The sequence below is a fragment of the Manis pentadactyla genome, chromosome 5 (assembly GCF_030020395.1).
Source record: "Manis pentadactyla isolate mManPen7 chromosome 5, mManPen7.hap1, whole genome shotgun sequence".
In the NCBI taxonomy this organism is placed as follows: domain Eukaryota; kingdom Metazoa; phylum Chordata; class Mammalia; order Pholidota; family Manidae; genus Manis; species Manis pentadactyla.
The window spans coordinates 138,390,306-138,411,362 of record NC_080023.1 but is presented as its reverse complement, the minus strand read 5'-3'; the positions used below and the strand labels follow the sequence as shown (position 1 = coordinate 138,411,362).

General features: G+C 34.6%; 1 protein-coding gene across 5 annotated transcripts in view; it reads right to left on the bottom strand.

Annotated features, from left to right (window-relative positions):
- Positions 1–21,057, bottom strand: part of TASP1 (taspase 1) — a 307,406-nt gene that overhangs the window by 213,526 nt on the left and 72,823 nt on the right. For all 5 annotated transcript variants that reach the window (XR_005026207.2, XM_036892166.2, XM_036892168.2 and 2 more), the window contains 2 exons: positions 13,582–13,661; positions 2,976–3,082 (listed from right to left, as the gene is read on the bottom strand). Coding sequence is in view for 4 of the 5 variants with exons in the window: in XM_036892166.2 (XP_036748061.1) it covers positions 2,976–3,082; positions 13,582–13,661 (187 nt within the window). In the remaining variant the exon portion in view is untranslated. The remainder of the gene's footprint in view (positions 1–2,975; positions 3,083–13,581; positions 13,662–21,057) is intronic.

Genomic DNA, 21,057 nt, shown 5'->3' with positions numbered 1-21,057 from the left:
TGCATCAAAAAAGAATAAAATACCTAGGAATAAACCTAACCAAGAAAGTGAAAGACCTATACCCTGAAAACTACAAGACACTCTTAAGAAAAATTAAAGAGGATACTAACAAATGGAAATTCATCCCATGCTGTTGGGTAGGAAGAATTAATATTGTCAAAATGGCCTTACTGCCTAAAGCAAGCTACATACTCAATGCAATCCCTATCAAAATACCTACAGCATTCTTCAATGAACTGGAACAAATAGTTCTAAAATTCATATGGAACCACAAAAGATCCCCAATAGACAAAGCAATCCTGAGAAGGAAGAATAAAGCAGGGGGGATTATGCTCCCTGACTTCAAGCTCTACTACAAAGCCAAAGTAGTCAAGACAATTTGGTACTGGCACAAGAACAGACCCATAGACCACTGGAACAGAATAGAGAGTCCATATATTAACCCAAGCATATATGTTCAATTAATATATGATAAAGGAGCCATGGATATACAATGGGGAAATGACAGCCTCTTCAACAGCTGGTGTTAGCAAAACTAGACAGCTACATTAAGAGAATGAAACTGGATTACTGTTTAACTCCATACACAAAAGTAAACTCAAAATGGATCGAAGACCTGAATGTAAGTCATGAAAACATAAAATTCTTTGAAGAAAACATAGACAAAACTCTCTTGAATATAAACATGAACAACTTCTTCATGAACATATCTCCACGGGTAAGACAAACAAAAGCAAAAATGAACAAATGGGACAATATCAAACTAAAAAGCTTCTGTACAGCAACAGACATCATCAGTAGAACAAAAAGGCATCCTACAGTATGGGAGAATATATTCATAAGTGACATATCTGATACGGGGTTGACATCCAAAATATATAAAGAGCTTACGCATGTCCACAAACAAAAAGCAAATAATCCAACTAAAAAATGGACAGAGAATCAAGGAAGTGAAAGACCTATACTCTGAAAACTATAAGACACACATGAGAGAAATTAAAGATACCAATAAATGGAAATACATCCCATGCTCATGGATAGGAAGAATTAATATTGTCAAAATGACCATCCTGCCTAAAGCAATGTACAGATTTAATATAATCCCTATCAAAATAGCAAAAGCATTCTTCAACAAACTAGAGAAAATAGTTCTAAAGTTCATATGGAACCACAAAAGACCCCAAATAGCCAAAGCAGTCCCGAGATTACACTCCCTAACTTCAAGCTCTATTTTTTGTAAATGACATATCCGACAAGGGGTTAACATCCAACATATATAAAGAACTCACATGCCTCAACACCCAAAAAGCAAATAACCCGTTAAAAAATGGGCAGAGTATCTTAAGAGACACGTCTCCAAAGAAGAAATTCAGATGGCCAAAGGAACATTGAAAGATGTTCCACATCGCTAATTATCAGGGAAATGCAAATAAAAACCACAATGAGGCATCACCTCACACCAGTTAGGATGGCCAACATAGAAAAGAATAGGAACAACAAATGCTGGCGAGGATGTGGAGAAAGGGAAACCCTCCTACACTGATGGTGGGAATGTGAACTAGTTCACCTATTGTGGAAAGCATTATGGAGGTTCCTCAAACAACTTAGAATAGAAACACCATTTGACCCAGGAATTCCACTCCTAGAAATTTGCCCTAAGAATGCAGGAGCCCAGTTTGAAAAAGACATATGCACCACTATGTTTATCACAGCACTATTTACAATAGCCAAGAAATGGAAGCAACCAAGTGTCCATTAGTAGATGAATGGATAAAGAGGATGTGGTACATATACACAATGGAATATTATTCAGCCATAAGAAGAAAACAAATCCCACCATTTGCAACAACATGGATGGAGTTAGAGGGTATTATGCTCAGTGAAATAAGCCAGGTGGAGAGAGACAAGTATCAGATGATTTCACTCATATGTGTAGTATAAGAACAAAGAAAAACTGAAGGAACAAAACAGCAGCAGACTCATAGAACCCAAGAATGGACTAATAGTTACCAAAGGCAAAGGGACTGGGGAGGATGGGTGGAAAGGGACAGATAAGGGGAAAAAGGGGCATTATGATTAGCACACATAATGTTGGGGCAGGGTGCACGGGGAAGGCACTAGAGCCCAGAGAAGCAAGTAGTGTTTCTATAGCATCTTACTACGCTGATGAACAGTGACTGTAATGGGGTATGTGGTGGGGACTTGATAATGGGGGGAATCTAGTAACCACAATGTTCCTCATGTAATTGTATATTAATGATACCATAATAAAAATTAATAAATATAAAAATAAAATGCAAAGAACGCATAAGAATAAGAAACAGAGACATGTAATTAGAATGTATAAAAATAACTACATGAATTCAAAATCCATTTCCCTGTAACACATTCTACCTCCAGCTATGTTAAGAATCACTATTCAGAGCTGCAAGGACCAAAATAGTAGCCATAACCCATATGTACCTATTGAGCACTTAAAATGAGGAGACAGCAAGTCAGAAACTGAATTTTTAATTTCATTAAATTTTAATTTTAATCTTAAAACATATTCAATTACTGGAAAGTTTTCAGTATGTTTAGAATAACCTATGTAAACCTACTTTTTCAACTGTTAATTTTTAGTAAATACAGACCACATTTCCCAGGAAAATTTAGAGTCATAATTGACATGTGCTGAAAGTGTAAAATACACAGTGGTTTTGAAGACTTAATACAAAAAACAAGTTAAAGACCTCACTGATAATTTTTTCATTAGTTACAATTTTGAAATCACTGATTTAAGTAAAATAATCATCAAAATTGAATTCACTTATTCTTTTCCTTTTTTTAATGTAACTACTGGAAAAATATGAAGTACATATGGGGCATGCATTATATTTCTACTCGATAGACTATTCTAAAGCTTATATATCTAAATGTAGGATAAAAATATCATTATGACAAATCAGCGATTAATATTTCAAACACCTCCTGACCTTTTCATTTGATTGTCTTCTTCTTTTTAGTTGAATGAAATCTGTTTCCACCCTTTCTGCCAGCTCTAGTTTCCTCTTGTTTCTTTTAAATGCAGCTAAACTGAATCCTATAAAAGAAACATTAAAAATAACATTTGAGAAATATTAGGGCAATGGGGAAGATAAAATATTCTGAAAAGCATTCTCAGGTCAAAATCCTTCAAAATGTTGGGCAAAGAGTATTTTTTTTAAAAAGTCTTTTCAGTGTATGCTGAGGTGGTAGAAGAATAAAGGGAATAACCTAAGATTAAAGAATAAAGAAAAAGTACTGAAGATAGATGCTAATGCATGGTACACCAACTTTGGTTCTGAAGGTCTCTGTGCATAGAGAACAAGAGATGAAATCTGAGACAATGCAGCATGAGAAAACATATTGGAGATTATCCAGAAAACAGGAAGGATTTCCAAAAGATGATACACCCAGTGAAAGGGAAATTTACAAAAAGCTATGGTACACAAAGAAACAGGACACTTTCAAGTCTCAGCCTTACTTATAAGTGTAAGGGAGGAAAAGTCTCTCTAGAAAATTCATGACCAAGAAAGGCATTTAGACAGATTTAGAGGAGAATTCATATTATCTATATGGTCTGACAAAAAAAAAAGAAACCACAAAAATTATCTTGATGTGGCAATGCTTCAAAAACCCATCAAACACATAAGCAAATGCTCTCCGGAAAAACACACCCTAAAACTTAACAGACCTCAGAGAATTCCCATGTTCCAATTAACATGAGCCCATATAGTTTAAAAGAAAACTCACAAAATACATGAGAAATAAGCCACCAAAAATAAAAGAATAAAAGCCAAATATCGGAAAGCATAATTCAACCTACAAACACCACAGATACCAGAATAACCAGATACAGAATATAAAACATATTTATGCTCATAGAAATAAAAGAAATCAACTGAAAATATAACTAAGGAATAAAAGATGATAAAATGACCAGGGAGACTTAAAGAACCAAACGGAGCTTCTAAAAATAAAAAAATGTAATAATTAGAAATTTTTAACTTGATATACAGATTTAAATGGCCAATTAGATTCTGGTAATAAAAGAGAAATTACAAACTAGAATATAACACTGAAAAGATTACCAAATTTCTGAGAATCACAGAGGCAGACTAAATTATTCAGACTAATTCTCTCATTGACTATTATTAAAAATATGAAAAAACACATTAAAAACCTCTTATTAAAAGTGCCAAGCTAAATTTTGGGGGTAAACTGAGGACTAAAGCTTTCATTATTGCACTGTAAGAATCTGTCATCAGTAGCACACATGGGTTTGGCTAAATGACATCAAAGAGAGACCTAAGTCAATCCCAAAGCCCAGTAAAGGTGAGAGTTTATATAAGACACTTCCCACAATAAGTTGGGGGGGTTGAAAGGGCTAGTACCCTCACAGCAGGGTTGATCCAGATCTAAGCAAATATGCCCCTATCTATCACAATATTGAGTACATTCAGGCAAGATTGTCTTAGATCATGGGAACAGGAGGGCCAAAAAAAGAAGAAGAAGAAGGTTGGGAGGGAGGAATCGGAAAGAAAAAATTATACCTGAGAAGTTTTGGTTTGACTGGGACCCTTGCACAAATTTGCAAGCATGTGGCCTGGGTGGGTCAGGGAATGTTAAGCTTTGAACTAAATTTACTAAGTAGATTCTGATTAACAGTGTATGAAATAATAGATTATATATATATTGTTCTCTGCCCCCAGTTCCTGGCACAGAGGTCTTAGAACACTCAGAATTTCCTTAGTGATAAGAGCACTAGGATCATCTTTTGTTCTACTATTTGGTCTTCAACCCCAGTTCCTGACACATAGTTCCTAAATCCCCAAGAATTCCCTAGGTTATATGAACGTCTTTTCCTCTAATGAGGCAACTCTTGGTGGGCTCCTAGATGGCTTCAGGATGGGGACTAGTCACCAAAAAAACCAAACCATGATCGGAACTTTTAGCCCCATCCCCATCCTCAGGGAAGGAGAGGGGGACTGACAACTGATTTAATGATCGATCATGCCTACATGATGAAACATTCACAAAAATCCCAAAGTATATGGTTCAGAGAGCTTCTAGGTGGCAGAACACATCTAGGTGCCAGGAGGCTGATACACCCCAACTCCATGGACCAGAAGTTCCTACACTCAGGACCCTTCCAGGCCTTGTTTTATGTATCTATTAATCTGGCTATTCATTCATATCCTTTGAAATGAGCTGGTAATCTAGTAAGTAAACTGTTTTCCTGAGTTCTGTGAGCCACTCCAGCAAATTAATTAAATCAAGGAGGAGGTCACGGGAACCTCTGGTGTACATCCAGTTCTTCAGAAGCACAGGCTACAGCCTGGACTTATAATTAATCTAAAGTTGGGGAGTGGAAGTCTTATGGGACTGAGCCCTTAACCTGTGGGGTCTTTACTAACCCCAGATAGTATCAGAATTAAAGGGAATTGTAGGACTCCCAGATGGTGTCAGAGAATCACTTGGTGGAGAAAACCTACATATCTGGTGCCAGAAGTAATGTAGAAAATTCTGAGCATGACAGTAGTATGAGAGTAAAGCAGAAACAGAAGATTGTCTTTCTCATACACAGTGCACACACACAACTGGCAAAAGTAAAAGCAAAAAATAACATCTGGAAAAAGACACCTTCATCCTAGGCCACCAGTGAACCTACACAAATAATTACTCAAAGGCAATGATAAGCACACAATCAAAGATAATCAGGCACAAAGGAAATGAGACACCACGAAAGAAAATGAGAAAAAAATCCCAATACGGATGTCGGATACTGGAATTATCAGACACAAATATAAAACAGGTATGCTTATACTGATTAGAAAATAGGCAAAAAAAAAAAAAAAAGAAAATATCTATATTTCATACCATAAGAGAATTTACAAGTTCTTAAAAAAAAAAACCACATAACTTCTGGAAGTAAAAAAACAAATAATCAAAACCAAAATCTCCACATATGTGTTAGGTAGTCGGTAGGTTATAGAAAAAAGAACTGATGAACTGGAAGATTTATCAGGAAAAAGTTATCCAGAATTCAGCAGATGCAAAAGATAAAATGATGTAAAACACAGAAGAAAGGTTAAGAAACAGGGATGATAACATGAGAAGGCCTAATATATGTTTAACCAGAATATCAGAAGATGAGGGTAAAATAGTAGCAATATTTTTTTAAATTGGGTAATAATTTTACCAAAAGGATAAAGCCACTAATCCACAAATTTAATAATTCCAAAGAATATCCACAAATTAAGTTGAAATCATAAAAGTCCATAACAAGATACATTAAATAAATAACAACATAGAAAAATCTAAAAGGAGCAAGCAAAGGAAAAAGACAGGTTGCCTGCAAATAAGTGGTAGTCAGAATGATAGTACTTTGACAGCAGCAATGCAAGCCCAAGACAGTGTGGTCTGATGACCCTCAATGTGCTAAAAGAAAATAGCTGCTGACTCAGAACACTATATCCAGTGAAAATATCCTTCAAAAATGAAGGTAAAATAAAAATAGCTTCAGATAAACAATAATGAGCAAATTCATGACCAGTAAGACCTGTACTAATGAAAATAATGAAGGGTGTTTTTCAGAAACAGGGAAAATAATATAAAGTGAGAGTTCAAAGACAAAAGAGGCGGACAGTGGGAATCAAGTGTAAAAAAAAAAGGGTAAACACTGAGGCAAATCTAAATGAAAATTGACTGTAATAAAGCAATAATTAATGTCTCACACTGTTATAAGTACATGTTGAGTTTAAAATATGAAAACAAATGTTGGGAAAATGCTATGTAGTCTACCATCCTTGCATTGTTGAGAAGTGATAAAAAGTACTATTTCCTAACAGACTTTCATAAGGTAAGTATGTATGTTGAAATTTTTAATTTAATGCCAAGAGAATGATAATAGGCAAAACATATTAAAAGAAAAATGTAGTAATAGAAAATACTCCTAAAGAAAGCAAGAAGTGAAATAAAAGGAAGCATAAAACTATGTGAAACAAATAGAAAGCAGAGTAAATTCAAATCCAAATAGATGAGTAATTACAGTAAATGTAAATGGACTAAACGTGACATTAAAATACAAAGATTACCAAAGAAAATCTTTTATGTATTTATGCTGCTTCTAAGAAACACGCCTTACTATAAGAATATAGAGAAAGATTAAATATGAAAGGATAGAAAAAGAAATACATATAAACTAATCAAAGGAAGCTATTAAGGTATTTTCAATATCAACCAAGTAGACTTCAAGGCAGCAAGCATTAATTGATATAGAGAGCCAAGTGTTTAAGATAAAAAAAGTTAACTAACTGAAGCCCCTTCTAGGGCTATTAATATGCATGCAAGTAAAATATATGGTAAAAGGAAACTGTTATTAAGTCCTAGCACAATATAGTGAATGATATGCAAGAGAATAAAACAGGATTATTGTCTAACCCCATACACAAAAGTAAACTCGAAATAGGTCAAAGACCTGAATGTAAGTCATGAAACCATAAAACTTAGAAGAAAACATAGGCAAAAATCTCTTAAATATAAACTTGCAACTTTTTCCTGAATGCATCTCCTCGGGCAAGGGAAACAAAAGCAAAAATGAACTCATGGTACTACATTGAACTAGAAAGCTTCTGTACAGCAAAGGACACCATTAGCAGAACAAAAAGGCATCCTAGAGTATGGGAGAATATATTCGTAAATGACATATCTGACAAGGGGTTAACATCCAAAATATATAAAGAACTTACATGCTTCAACACCCAAAAGACAAATAACCCGATTAAAAAATGGGTGGAGGATCTGAAGACACTTCTCCGAAGAAGAAATTCAGATGGCTAACAGGCACATGAAAAGATGCTCCACATCACTAATTGTCAGGGAAATGCAAATTAAAACCACAATGAGATATCACCTCACACCAGTTAGGATGGCCAACATAGAAAGGACTTGGAACAACAAATGCTAGTGAGGATGTGTGGAGAAAGGGGAACCCTCCTACACTGCTGGTGGGAATGTAAACTAGTTCAACCATTGTGGAAAGCAATATGGAGGTTCCTCAAAAAAACTAAAAATAGAAAAACCATTTGACCCAGGAATTCTACTTCTAGGAATTTACCCAAAGAAAACAACTTCTCAGATTCAAAAAGACATATGCACCTCTATGTTTATTGCAGCATTATTTACAATAGCCAAGATATGGAAACAACCTAAGAGTTCATCAGTAGGTGAATGGATAAAGAAGATGTGGTACATATACACAATGGAATACTACTCAGACATAAGAAAGAAAGAAATCCTACTATTTGCAGCAACATGGATGGAGCTAGAGGGTATTATGCTCAGTGAAATAAGCCAGGCAGAGAAAGACAAACACCATATGATTTCACTTATTTGTGGACTATAAAAACAATGCAAAACAGGGAACAAACATTAGACTCATAGACACTGAGAAGTGACTAGTCGTTACCAAGGGGAGGGGCAGGATAAAAGCACACAATTCACAGTCACAATATAATTTGATCACGGGGACTGCTGAACCACTGTGATGTACATCTGAAACCAACGTAAGACTGCATATTAACAATATTTAATAATAAATATATACATATATACAAAAAACTAAAATTTTAAAAAAGAACTCTAGGATTAAAAACAAAAATGAAATTGATTCCTTTAACAAAGACTAAACCCAGGTTGCAACAAAATCAAGGTGACCTGCAAATGATTTAATTGCATGCTAGAACAAAACTCAATGTTATTCAAAGATGATAAATCCATAGTCTCTAAAACATATCATCCACAATTCACAAATTGCAATTAAAAAACAATAGAAGATATGCAACTAAACAGGAAAACATGATCCAGAATCAAAACAAAAAAAATCTGTCAGTAGAAATTGACCCACAGAGGACCTAAATTTTAGAATTAGCAGTCAATGATAGATTGCACAATAACAATGATAAACATGTTAGCAATGGGAAACTGCCAGAGATATGAAAAAAAAAATTTTTTTAATGGAAACTTTGGAACTAAGAACAGTATTTTATATTTTTTAAAATTATTATATAAGATTAATATCAAATCAAACACTGCTGATGAAAAGATAAGTGAACTTGAAGACAATTAAACAGAAATCATACAAATAAAAGTGTACTGGTTAACTTTACGTGTCAATTTGACTGGGCCAAAGGGTGTCCAGATAGTTGGTGAAATATTTTTGGATGTGTCTGTGAGGGTATGCTTGATGAGGATGAGAGTAATATTTAAATTCGCAGACTGAGTAAAACAGACTGCCCTCCCCAGTGTAGATAGACCTTATCCAATCAGTTGAAAATCTTCATAGGACTAAAATGTGGACTATCCCCTAAGGAAGAGAGAATTTCTCTTACCTGACTACCTTCAAACTGACTTTCTCCTTCCTTCATACTTGAACTGAAACATCCCATCTTCCTAGGTCTTGAGCCTGCCAGCCTTCAGACTGGAATTACAAACCTGGTTCTCAAGACTTTGGATTTGGATTGAAACTATACCAATGGCTCTCCGCAGTCTTCAGCTTACTCACTGACCCTGAAGATCTTGGAACTTGTCAGCCTCCATAACTGCACAGGCCGATTCTTTATAATAAATGTTAGATAGATAGATGGATAAGTGATGGGGAGAGAGAGAGAAAGAGATCTCCTATTGATTCTATATCTATGGAGAATCCTAATACAGAAAACACAAAAAGTGAGAAAATAAGTCTCGATAACATGTGACAATATCAAATGTTTTAATGTAAGTAGAATTGAAGTCTCAGAAACAAAAGAGGAAGCACATGGTCAAAGAAAACATGTGAAGAAATACTGTCCAAAAGTTTCCTAATTTGATTAAAAACCCACAGACTCAGCAGGTACAGTATTTTAAAAAGGCACAAAGGAAACCACAACTAGGCATATTGGTTCAAATGCTGAAACCAAAGATAGAAAATAATTCTTAAAAGCAGTCAGGGAAAAAAAAGACACATAGCCTACAGGGGAGCAATGCTAAGAATAATGGCTGGCTTCCCATCAGAAACAATGGAATCTAGAAGACAATGTAATAACACCTTTGAAAGTATTAAAATAGAATGGAATAGTATAGTCATAAAAAGAAATGAAATTCTGATACGTTACAACATGCATGAACCTTGAAAATAGTATGCTAAGTTTAACAAGCCAGACCCCAAATGACAAATGTTGTATGGCTCCACTTGTAGGAGTTACCTGGAATTGGCAAGCTCATAGAGAAATACAGTATAATAAGCAGTCAAGGAGGAGGGAATGAGTAGTTATTGCTCAATAGGTACAAAGTTTCTCTTTTGTATGATGGAAAAATGTGGAAATGCATAGTGGTGATGGTTATACAACACTGTAAATACTTAACACCACTGAATTATACACTTAAAAACTGTTAAAATAGTAGATTTTATGTTACATATATTTTACCACAATTTTAAAAAGAATAGCAAAATGTGCTAAAATAAAATAACCTACCAACCTAGAAGTCTATATTCAACAAAAATATGTTTTAAAAGTAAAGGCAAAATAAAGATTTTTTTCAGATAATGAAAGCTGAGAGAATTTTTCTATATTATACTTACCACATTACCAAAAATGCTAGTTCCAGGCTGAAAGGAATAATACTAGATAGAATTTCAGATCTACATATAGGAATGAAATATTAAGTATGTGTGAAGATATGTAAGAGATGCTTTTAGGATAAACCTTAGAAAGGCATTCTAAAATCTTCTGGAACACAGAGGGGAGATAAAAACTTATAAACTTGCCCCCCTTAAAGGTCATCAGGTATAAAGCATATCATTAATGACCACTAACAGATAAGCTAAGCTTCATTGACGATTAGACAAGTACCCAAAACAGGATGGCATTTTAAAATTTTTTAACTTAAATAATAGTTATAATTTCTCCTTATAAATTCATCATAATTGCAAGAAAATAGATGAATATATATTACTTAACTTTCAAGTACCTCATATAGCCAGAGAATATTTCTTATTGGTTGTATAAGTCAAAAGAAATCTATGGCATAATATATCTGTATGTATTTCTTACTGTGAGCTTAAATACTATTGTATAATCAAAAATATTTTCATTATCCTGCAAAATATCTAGAAATAGCTATTTTATAACTTTTTTTACATAAATGTTCTGAAGTAAAACTGGCAGAACACATGAATGAGTTCATCTCCACACTCTACGTAAAACCTTACTAAAAAGAAATTAAGGGGTGGAAAAGATTGACATACACAAGGGATAAAGATAATGAGGGACAATAGTGACACAACTTTAGAAAATAAGAAGCAAATGGATAAACTGTAACTAACTGAGTAGAGGAAGATGAACCGTGATGGCCTGGAAGCCAGATGTCACAAAGTGAACTCACCTCTACCGAAGTAAACTAATTCCTACCAAAGAAACATCAGAAGAGCTCAAAATAGAAGGCACCTGGTATCTCTGAAAGCCAGGGACTAAAAATACAGGATAAATGGCAGAAAATGTCATTAAGGAACATGTAGATGCCTAAATCCCTCCTTGTGCTTGCTGGAAACACGAGGTTACCTCTGGAAAGTCTGAACCAGATGGGCCCCAAATTAGTGGACATCGAGCACTCCTGGGGGTAGGTATCACTGAGTGCTCCACCTTCAATAGTGTTCTACATAAAGGTCTAAAAAAAGGGAAGGGGAGAACTCCAGCCCCTTCCCTTGTTCTGCACGAGAATACTGGCTATTGCCTTGCCAAAGCTGGGAAGATTTCTCTCCCGAAAGAAAAATACTGAGACACTGGTTTTGTTAGGGGAACACTGAGAGTTCTTCCAACAAAAAACCTGATCCTAACACCTTCCTTAAAAGGTCGCCCATACCTGCCTTCACACACAAAGCTTCCAAATGGCTTTAAAGGCCACACACATGAATAAGAAAACAACACAGGTCATTGGGTAGTTGAGAAATTTTGCTAACATGATTTAGTGTCTGAAACAAACAAAAGTAAGACAGAGGAAGCAGAAACAGCAGTAACAAATCAAAGAGTAAAACACAAAAGAAAAACATGAGACTCAGGAAACAGAATCTGACACTGGAGAGAGGAAATGGGAATCCAGTATTATGGTGAGGTGAAGACCAGGGATGACAGTTACGCAGCAGGCCTACACAGCACCAACTCCAGACTCAAAGGTGCCAGGTGGCTTATCTCCAAGGAAACAGAAAATGAACTGGCAGATGACCTGACCTGTTTGCCTGATAGAAGAATTCTACAATTAAGTTTGGAAGATTTTAAGCCAGAATTGGTACTGACGACTATGAGAATTTAGAACTCTCATACTCCCTGCTTCCCAACCATACACATATTTCTCTCCCTCCAAGCTCCCTATATTACAACTTTCAGCTACATGAATATTCATTTTGAAAATAATATTATTGAGAGATGATCCATATTGTTATGATATATAATTATTTCTTTATACAAATTGGTTTCCTTGGAGTTAATGATTCCTCATTTTTTTCATTGAATTACTTACATTATACTCATAGATTACTTTGATAAGTAACAAAAATTGAGTAGTATATATATATTTAATATTTGTCTTTTTATGTATAAATATGTAGCTTTTTTATGATATATAAAACACACATACATATACATATTTATAATTCATTTTTCACTTTTTTTCAAAGTCATTAGATTTCATCATTATCAGACATTAGCCTTGATAACAATTTCTATTACCTCATAACATTTTATTATAAAAATATATCATTTATTTACTTAAATTCCTGTGTTGGACGTAAGATTTTTTTCTAATTTTTTGATAATTCTTAATATTGCCCACTGAGCACTCTTCTACATAAATCTTTCTCCATATCTCTAACGACAAGTTCCTAGAAGCAGCATATATTTAAGGCTTTTGATCTTAACTACTTAGCTGTCCCCCAGAATTTCTGCCCATTTACATTTGTGCCTACAATTTATTATGTTCTTTTCACCACACACCTACCAGCTGCAATATATTTTAAACACTTGCACAAACTAAGAGAGAATAAACTTGACGTACTCATTTTAATTTGAATTTTCCTATTCATTATGTTGTATTATCTATTTGTGACTTTTTGCCATTTTTCTATTAGGGCATTATATGTATTTACTCAGTTTTGAATTTGGTAAACCTCTTCAAAGATTAAGGATATATATCCTTTTGTCATATTTGTGATATGCTTTTTCAGTCTTAACTTTTACATTGTCACAACTGTGTTCTTCCTTCTCTTGAACCTGGTACCAAGAAGGCATTCCTCAGGCAAGGATGGGTAAATGCTGACCTATGTTTGCTTCTTTCTCTAAGAGGGTGGTATTATGGTTTTATTGTTAGTAATTATTTTGAGTAACCTAAAAGGGATTCTTTAACAAATATTTCTATAAGAGCATGAGAAAGCAATGAGGGGACTATAGATACTACGTGGATCAAAAGCAATGTAACACCTTCAGGTAAATATGCTAATATAGCTTATTTTGAAAAGTTTTTACTTACTTGTGGTCATGATGTTAGGAGGGCAAGGAGGTATTCCATGATCTACTGCCCATTTGTAGGCTCCTTCTCCAACTAAAAAGCTAACAACAGAAAAAGTATTCTTTTAAAAATTCAGTGTCATCTCCTAAGTAGTCAGTAAAGGAATATAATATAGTAAGGCAACTAAAAAAATGTCTTGCATGTAGATATAACTCTAGACCTACCTCAAAATAGTAATATCACTATATGCCCAAATTATTCTTTTAAATTTCCCCCAAAGTTAGAAAATTTACAATTGGAAATGGTACACTTTCATTTCTAATAACTAACAAGTAAAAATTGGCAAGACTCAACACGAGATGAAGCAAAAATAGTAGGTTTCCCAGTGGCAAATAGGAATATTTATCTTGGATCAACGTGGTTCTCATGTTTAAATAAAAATACCTATTTAATTGGGTTAAGAGTCAAAGTTTAAATGACTGTCTTCAGATTTGGTATTCTTGCCTAGCAGACAACATGGATCTACCCAAAATTAGTGGGTGCATCTAGAGATGCCCAAAAATAATGAGATATGCTTACATTTCTAAGCCTTGATGCAATAAAAATATACATATTACCCTCAAACCATTTTTACTGTGGTTAGTACTATAATGTGTCTCAAAAGGAATTTTTTAAGCCCTAAATTGCAAGTTATAAAGTGAATAAAAGGATACAGATAGCTAACTATAAAACACTTATTTTTAAAGATTTCAAATAACATGCAGGATAATTAACTTCCCCAGTTCCCTAACAGTAATAGCAAGCAGTTAACATAGTAATCGATCATTCATCTCCTTCCATAGCCAACTTCTTAAAGATTTCAACCAGCCAATAATGGACATCTTGAATGTGCCTAATCATTAGTTCCCTGCTCCCTATTTTTTGTTTCTGTTCTTCTAATCATCCCAACACTAAAACTCAAAGTAATACATATTTAATTCTTTAGTTTCAATTGTTAATAAGAAGACCAGTGACAGACTGGCAAAACAAAATCTACACATACACTCAGAAACATATCCAAACAGTTCCAATGAGAAACTAAATGGTTAAGCCCAATAACTGTTTTCCAATATATATAAAGGTACAAAAGGAGGGAGTGGAAAAAAGAGAGGAGAGGGGGCCAACAAGAATAAACAATTTTATCCTTTCAAACTTTTATTTTTAAAAAAACTCTAAAGGATTCCAAAAATAGAGGACAGTTTCTCCTATTTTTGAATCAAATGAAGACCACTGCAAAGAGAAGCTGTTACATAATAAGTTCAAGTGAATAACTGAAATAGGAACTTGGATGCAGTTGAGCTGGCCTGATGGCATTTTTAGCACTTCCTTCTTCTAGAAAAAAGAATTTTATATAAGAAATAACTTCTCTTCATGCAAAGATGTAAAAGAGATGCTGAAATAGTAAATTAGATGATCAGGACAGAGTTTTGGAGCTGAATCTAGTGTTCTCAGCATGCTCATTGGTCATTTTGGGTTCAAGCCCAGTATCTGGAATCAATGGCATTTTATAAAATACTCTTAGGTTTATTTTCTTTCTTAAATCATTCATAGGTTTGATTCTAAATAAAATCAACTTGCCATTGTATGCTGTACAAGTTTTTAAATACTTCTGGCATTTTACAATATCCACAGAAGGGTGAATATGCACCAATTCAAATTTCAGTCTTCTCACTCTACAAGGAGAAAGCTTTTTGAGAAGTTTTGCCTCAATCAAGTTAGAAAATCCCACTGACTCTACCTTCACAATATATCTGGAATCTGACCACTTCTCACCACCTCCACCTCTACCGCCTTTGTCTGAACCACTGCACCTGTTCCTTGAACTGCTGCAATGGCCTCATTACTTCCATGCTTGCTTTGCTTTGCCCCCTTCCACAGTCTATTCTCACAAGTCACTGACATCTTTGTAAAACACCTATCAGATAATGACATTCCTCTTCTCAAAACCCTGCAAAACACTTCATGAGAACATTTCATGAGAGTAAAAACTGGAGTCTTCACATGAATCTACAAGCTCCCAAATGACCTGATCCTTTCTGCTCCTTCCTCACCTCATCTCTTATTCCCCCTGCCCCCTTGCTTACTCTACTTCAGCTCCTTATAAAAACACAAACATGCCAACAGGACTCCTACCACAGGGCTTTCACCCTGACTGCTCCCTCTATCAGGTTCTTCTTTACTTTCCAAATGGCAAATTCCCCAAATTCCCTCATCTGCACAAATCTCTCTCCTTAATGAGGCCTATTTAAAGTTGTACCCTACCCAGTACTGCCAGTCCCTGTCCTGCTTCTTTTCATATCTTTTTTTTCCACCTTCTAACACACTATACCCTTTACAATTTACATATTATATCTATTGTTTATATCTGTCTTTCCCAAATAAATTGTCAGTTCATAAGAGTGAGAATCTTTCCTTTTTTTATTGATATATCCCAAGTATTCAGAACATTGCCTAAAGCATACTAAGCATTAAATAAACATTGACAAGATATTTAAAAAAATAATAAAGAAAGGAGTCAAAATTCCCTAAAAGACAGCATTTCCTTGTATTATAACCCCTCCAGTCTTCAGCTGAGTAGAGATCAGTGTATGTGTGGTAGGAAATTATCCAAAGCGTGGAAAGAACAACATGACAGTTTTAGAAGAAACAATCCCCAAGTTCACACAGGGCCAAGAACAGCTGCTGTCCCACCAGAGTAAAAAGCCTCATTCTAGATGCATCTGTTATAGTACTCAGAATGGTTTTTCCCCAATAGCAAACCAAAATTAGCTCAAGACTAAATGCTTCTCTAGTCACAAAGTACAAAGTATAAAGCAAGTATGCAAAGCATAAAACAAGACCTGAGAGGAAAAAGTGTTTCTAAATAACTACATCCTAGAATAAAGTTCAAGAATATTTATTAAAAGACAAAAAACCAGCACCAAATACAGTAAAACTCATAGTGTCTGGAATCCCATAAAAATTACTAAGCATGTGAAAAGGTAAACTATAATAAAGAGATAAATCATTCAATTGAAAACAACCCAGAAGTGACAAAAATGATATAATTAGTAAACAAATATATTAAAAGTTATTATAACTTTATTCACATGTTCAAGAAAGTATAGAAAAGATTAAACATGTTAAGTAGATACACAGAAGACATTTTATTTAAAGATGCAAATGAAACATCTAGAGATTAAAAATCACAATATCAAAAATGAAAAACTGGATGGAATTAACAGGTGATTAGATAGTGCAGAAAAATAATTTGTGAACTTAAAAACAGCAACTATTCAAAAGGAAACAAAGAGAAAGATGAATGGAAAATTCAACAAATTAACAGTGTTATCTGTAGGACTACTATAATATGTCAAATGCTGAAGGACAGAAGGGACCCAGGGAATCAGAAAAAATACTGAAGAAGTAATAAAGTTTTTCTAAATCTGATGAGGTATATATCCCTATATATTTAAGAAACAAAATAAACACAAACTAGACATTACAAGATAAGAAAACTACTGACCAATATTTCTCATAAACATAGATGGAAAAATTATTTACAGAATATTAGCAAATTGGATCCACAATATATAAAAGGATAATAATTTATGACTAAATGGGATTTATCCCAGAATGCAATTCATTATGCCCAAGTTTATCCCAGAATGCAATTGTTGTTTAACAATCAAAAGTTAGTCACTATATTAACTGACTAAATAAGAAAAATTACAAGATCATTTCAGTAGATGCACAAATGCATTTGAGAAAGTACAACACACATTCCTATCAAAAACTCTCAACACATTAGGAAAAGGGAACTTTCTCAACATGATAAAGAGGATCTACGACAAACTTAAGAGCAATCATCTTACTTAATCAACGAGACCAAATGCTTTGTCCCTAATATTATAATCAAGGCAAGGATGTCCACTCTTACAATTCTACATTGCATTGGAGGTCCTAACCAGTGTAATAAAGAAAAAGAAATTGATTAAAGAAATCCAGATTAGAAAAGAAGAAGTAAAACTATCTTTATTCCCAAAGATATAACTGTCTGTAGAAATCTTATGGAATCTATTAAAATGGTACTAGAACAAATGAATTGAGCAAATTCCCAGAATAAAATATCAATATAATAAAATCAATCATATTGCTATATACTGGCAAGGAACAATTGGAAATCAGCATTTTTTTAACAATGCAATTTATCCTAACATCAAAAAGAATGATTAAAGTATAAATTTGATAAAAGCTGTGCAAGACCTGTATACTAAGAACCCTAAGACACTGATCCAAGAGGTTAAAGACCTTAAAAATGGATATGTTGCAATATTAATCAAAATTCCAGCAGGCTATTTATAGAAATTGAGAGGCTAATTCTAAAATTATATGGAAATACAAAATGCCTAAAATGGTCAAAACCATTTTGAAAACAAAGGAAAAAACTGAAGAACTATTACGTGAGGAAGTCAGCTAATTCCATACAAGTATAGAGTCACTATATGATATAATTTTAATGGAGAGATGGCCATCAGTTTTTCCCATATGTTGTAATATTATAAAGGAATATATGAGAATGAGAAAAGCTTAAATCCAGAACAACTATTATCTAGGGTAGGGGCAGACACAGGGCCAGGGTAAGGGTGTGTGACAGCAGGAAGGATAACAACATGATTAGAAAGGGAGGAGTCTAGGCAGTTTCAAGTCCTTCATACTGTTTTATTTCCTAGCCTGGGTGGTGGGAAACACATATTCATCACATTATTTTGTAATTAAAGAAAAAAATCAAGTTAAACTGAACATATCATTCCGTAACTTAGTTTCTTACTCTACAAGGTAGAGATCTATCCATGTTACTATATATAAATGTTTCTTTTTTATGCACAGTAGTTAATAAGTAATGTGACTTGAAAACAGTTCACTTAGCCATTGATGGACATACAGGTTGTTTAAGAGTTTTATATACCACAAGCAACATTGCTGTAACTATCTTGTGCTACACATGTACATATGAAGGTGTTCTGTCTTAATACAGAATTGCTGGAGCAGACAGCATGTGTATTTTCAATTGCTACATGAATAAATGATAACAAAATGTCTCTCAACTGGCTATAGCAATTTGTGTTCTCACCACTAGTAGAATAAAGAGACTGTTTTTTCATACCCTCTACAAAACTGGATATTATTAGTCTTTGTTAATTTTGATAATTTAAATAATATAAAAATATCACCTTGTCATTTTAATTCACAATTCCTTGATTAATATTATGATTGGGCACCTTTTTGTTTATTTATATATCATCAATATTTTCTTTTCTATAAATTGCCTATTTGTATCCTTTAAAATTTAGGTTGTCTTTTTTCCATTGATATTTTATAGTTCTTAAACACTATGGATACTAATCTTTTAGTATAGTTTGCTACCTATACTGCAAACAATTTTTCTCAGTTTCAATGGACTTCATGTCTTTTAATTCAGACCATGGTATCATCAGTTGTATAATACTATACATTGTCACTTGTCTTATGTTTTAATATTTAGCCTTATTTTTTAATCTTAATAAGGTCTTTGTTACACCACTGTCATAAACATAACCTCTCGTACTTTTTCCTTAAACTGTTATACTATGCTTTTTACTTTCATGTTCGAACTTTATTTTTTGAATAGTGTGACAAAGGAATTTAAATTAATATTTTTCCACTAGGTAGCCAATTGTCCCAACATAATTTATTTAATACACCATCTTTTTCTCCACAAAGTTTTGAGATAACATTGTTATCACAGACTAAATTTAGTTATACACCAAGGCTGCTCTGGACTTCCTGTTCTGTCCCTAATGATCTTTTTATATAACTTGACACTCAAATCCACCTATTTAACTACTATAGTACCTATAAAGCATCACGGTAGTGATTAGATAAGTACAACTCTGATCAGACTGAATTGTCTTGGCTATTGTACACTTGTTCCTCTATGTAAATTTCAGAATCAGCTTGGTAAATGCCATGAGGAATGTAGGGAATAGAAATATGCTGGGTTTATAGGTGAATTTTACAATACTTTTCATGGGGTTTATGCTATTTTTCTTATCAAATGAAAACAACTGCATTGTTTCCTCCCTATTAGGCAGGTGTCTTTTACATTTATTAGTTAGAGTTGACTATGCTTTACATATAATATCAAATAAAGGTAAAAGAAAACAGTCACATTTAAATCAATACTGAAGAGAAGACGGGGAGGAAGATGGTGAAACAGGAGGTCACTTGAGATAACCTCTTCCCATGTATACACTGAGAAATCAACTACATCAAATACAGCTAACCCTGAAAATAACCTGAAGACTGCAGAACAGACCATCTGTACCTGCCAAAGAGAAGGCCACACTGAGAAGCGTAAAGGGGCAAAGCCATGATCAATCAGAACCCTAGCCCCTCCCCTCTCTCAGACACAAATGGAAGAGAAAGGAATGGAGTGAGGAGGAAAGAAATGCTCAGGAATCTAACACAACTGGCCTGGAGATCTGCTATAGGAAGATGAGCCCACATTGCACTGGGCTTTGATGATTAATGGGACTGGACACTAGGGAGAGTTAGAGCGCTGAGAGGGGGCTGAGACTTCTGTCACTTGTGGAAGACTGCCATACTCCATCAGTCCTTCTTAGACACAACACGCAAGAAGCAATTTGAAAGATCTGCTAGCTATGGGAAGTGCGCGGGAAGAGCCTAAGGGAGCTCTCTTCAGAGGAAAAAGGGCAGGCAGATGACTCTTTCCCAGCCTTCCCTCAGTGAGGCTGGGAAAGCTGCTTGCAGAAGTCACTCTGAAACTCTCCACTTGCCCTGCTGGCTCAGCCCCAGCATCCCCATCATGACTGACCCACCCAGCACATTCTGCCCAGCAGCGGTCCACCATTAATGACAGTCAGAGGTGGTCTCACCCCCACCAAACCCCAGGAGAAGCACCTCAGATCACATCTACAAAGGCATGTAGAGGCTGGCTATGAGGTTCCACCATTCCTGGTTGAGAGGCAGAAAGGCAGGCCTCGTCCACAGCCCACCAACAGCAGCTGCAAGGACAACCAGACTCTGGTGAGCAGAGGGTTTGGAGCTTCTGGGCACAGTGGACACCTACTACATAAAGCCAGCCACTACTTTCAATAGCAGGAGGCATAGCTGATGTATCTAATAAAGGAAGAAATACAGAGACCCAAACAAAATGAGGAGCTAGAAGAGTGTATTTCAAATAAAAGAACAAGTTAAAACACCAGAAAAAGTACTAAATGAAATGGAGATAAGCAATCTTCCTGATAAAGAATTCAAAGTAATGATCATAAAGATGCTCACTGACCTAGGAAAAACAATTCAGGAACTTAAATAAGATTTTAAAGAGGAGGTAGAAAATATTTTTTAAAAGCCACTCAATGCTGAAGAATGCAATAAATGAAATAAAAATACAACAGAAGAATGACTATAAGGATA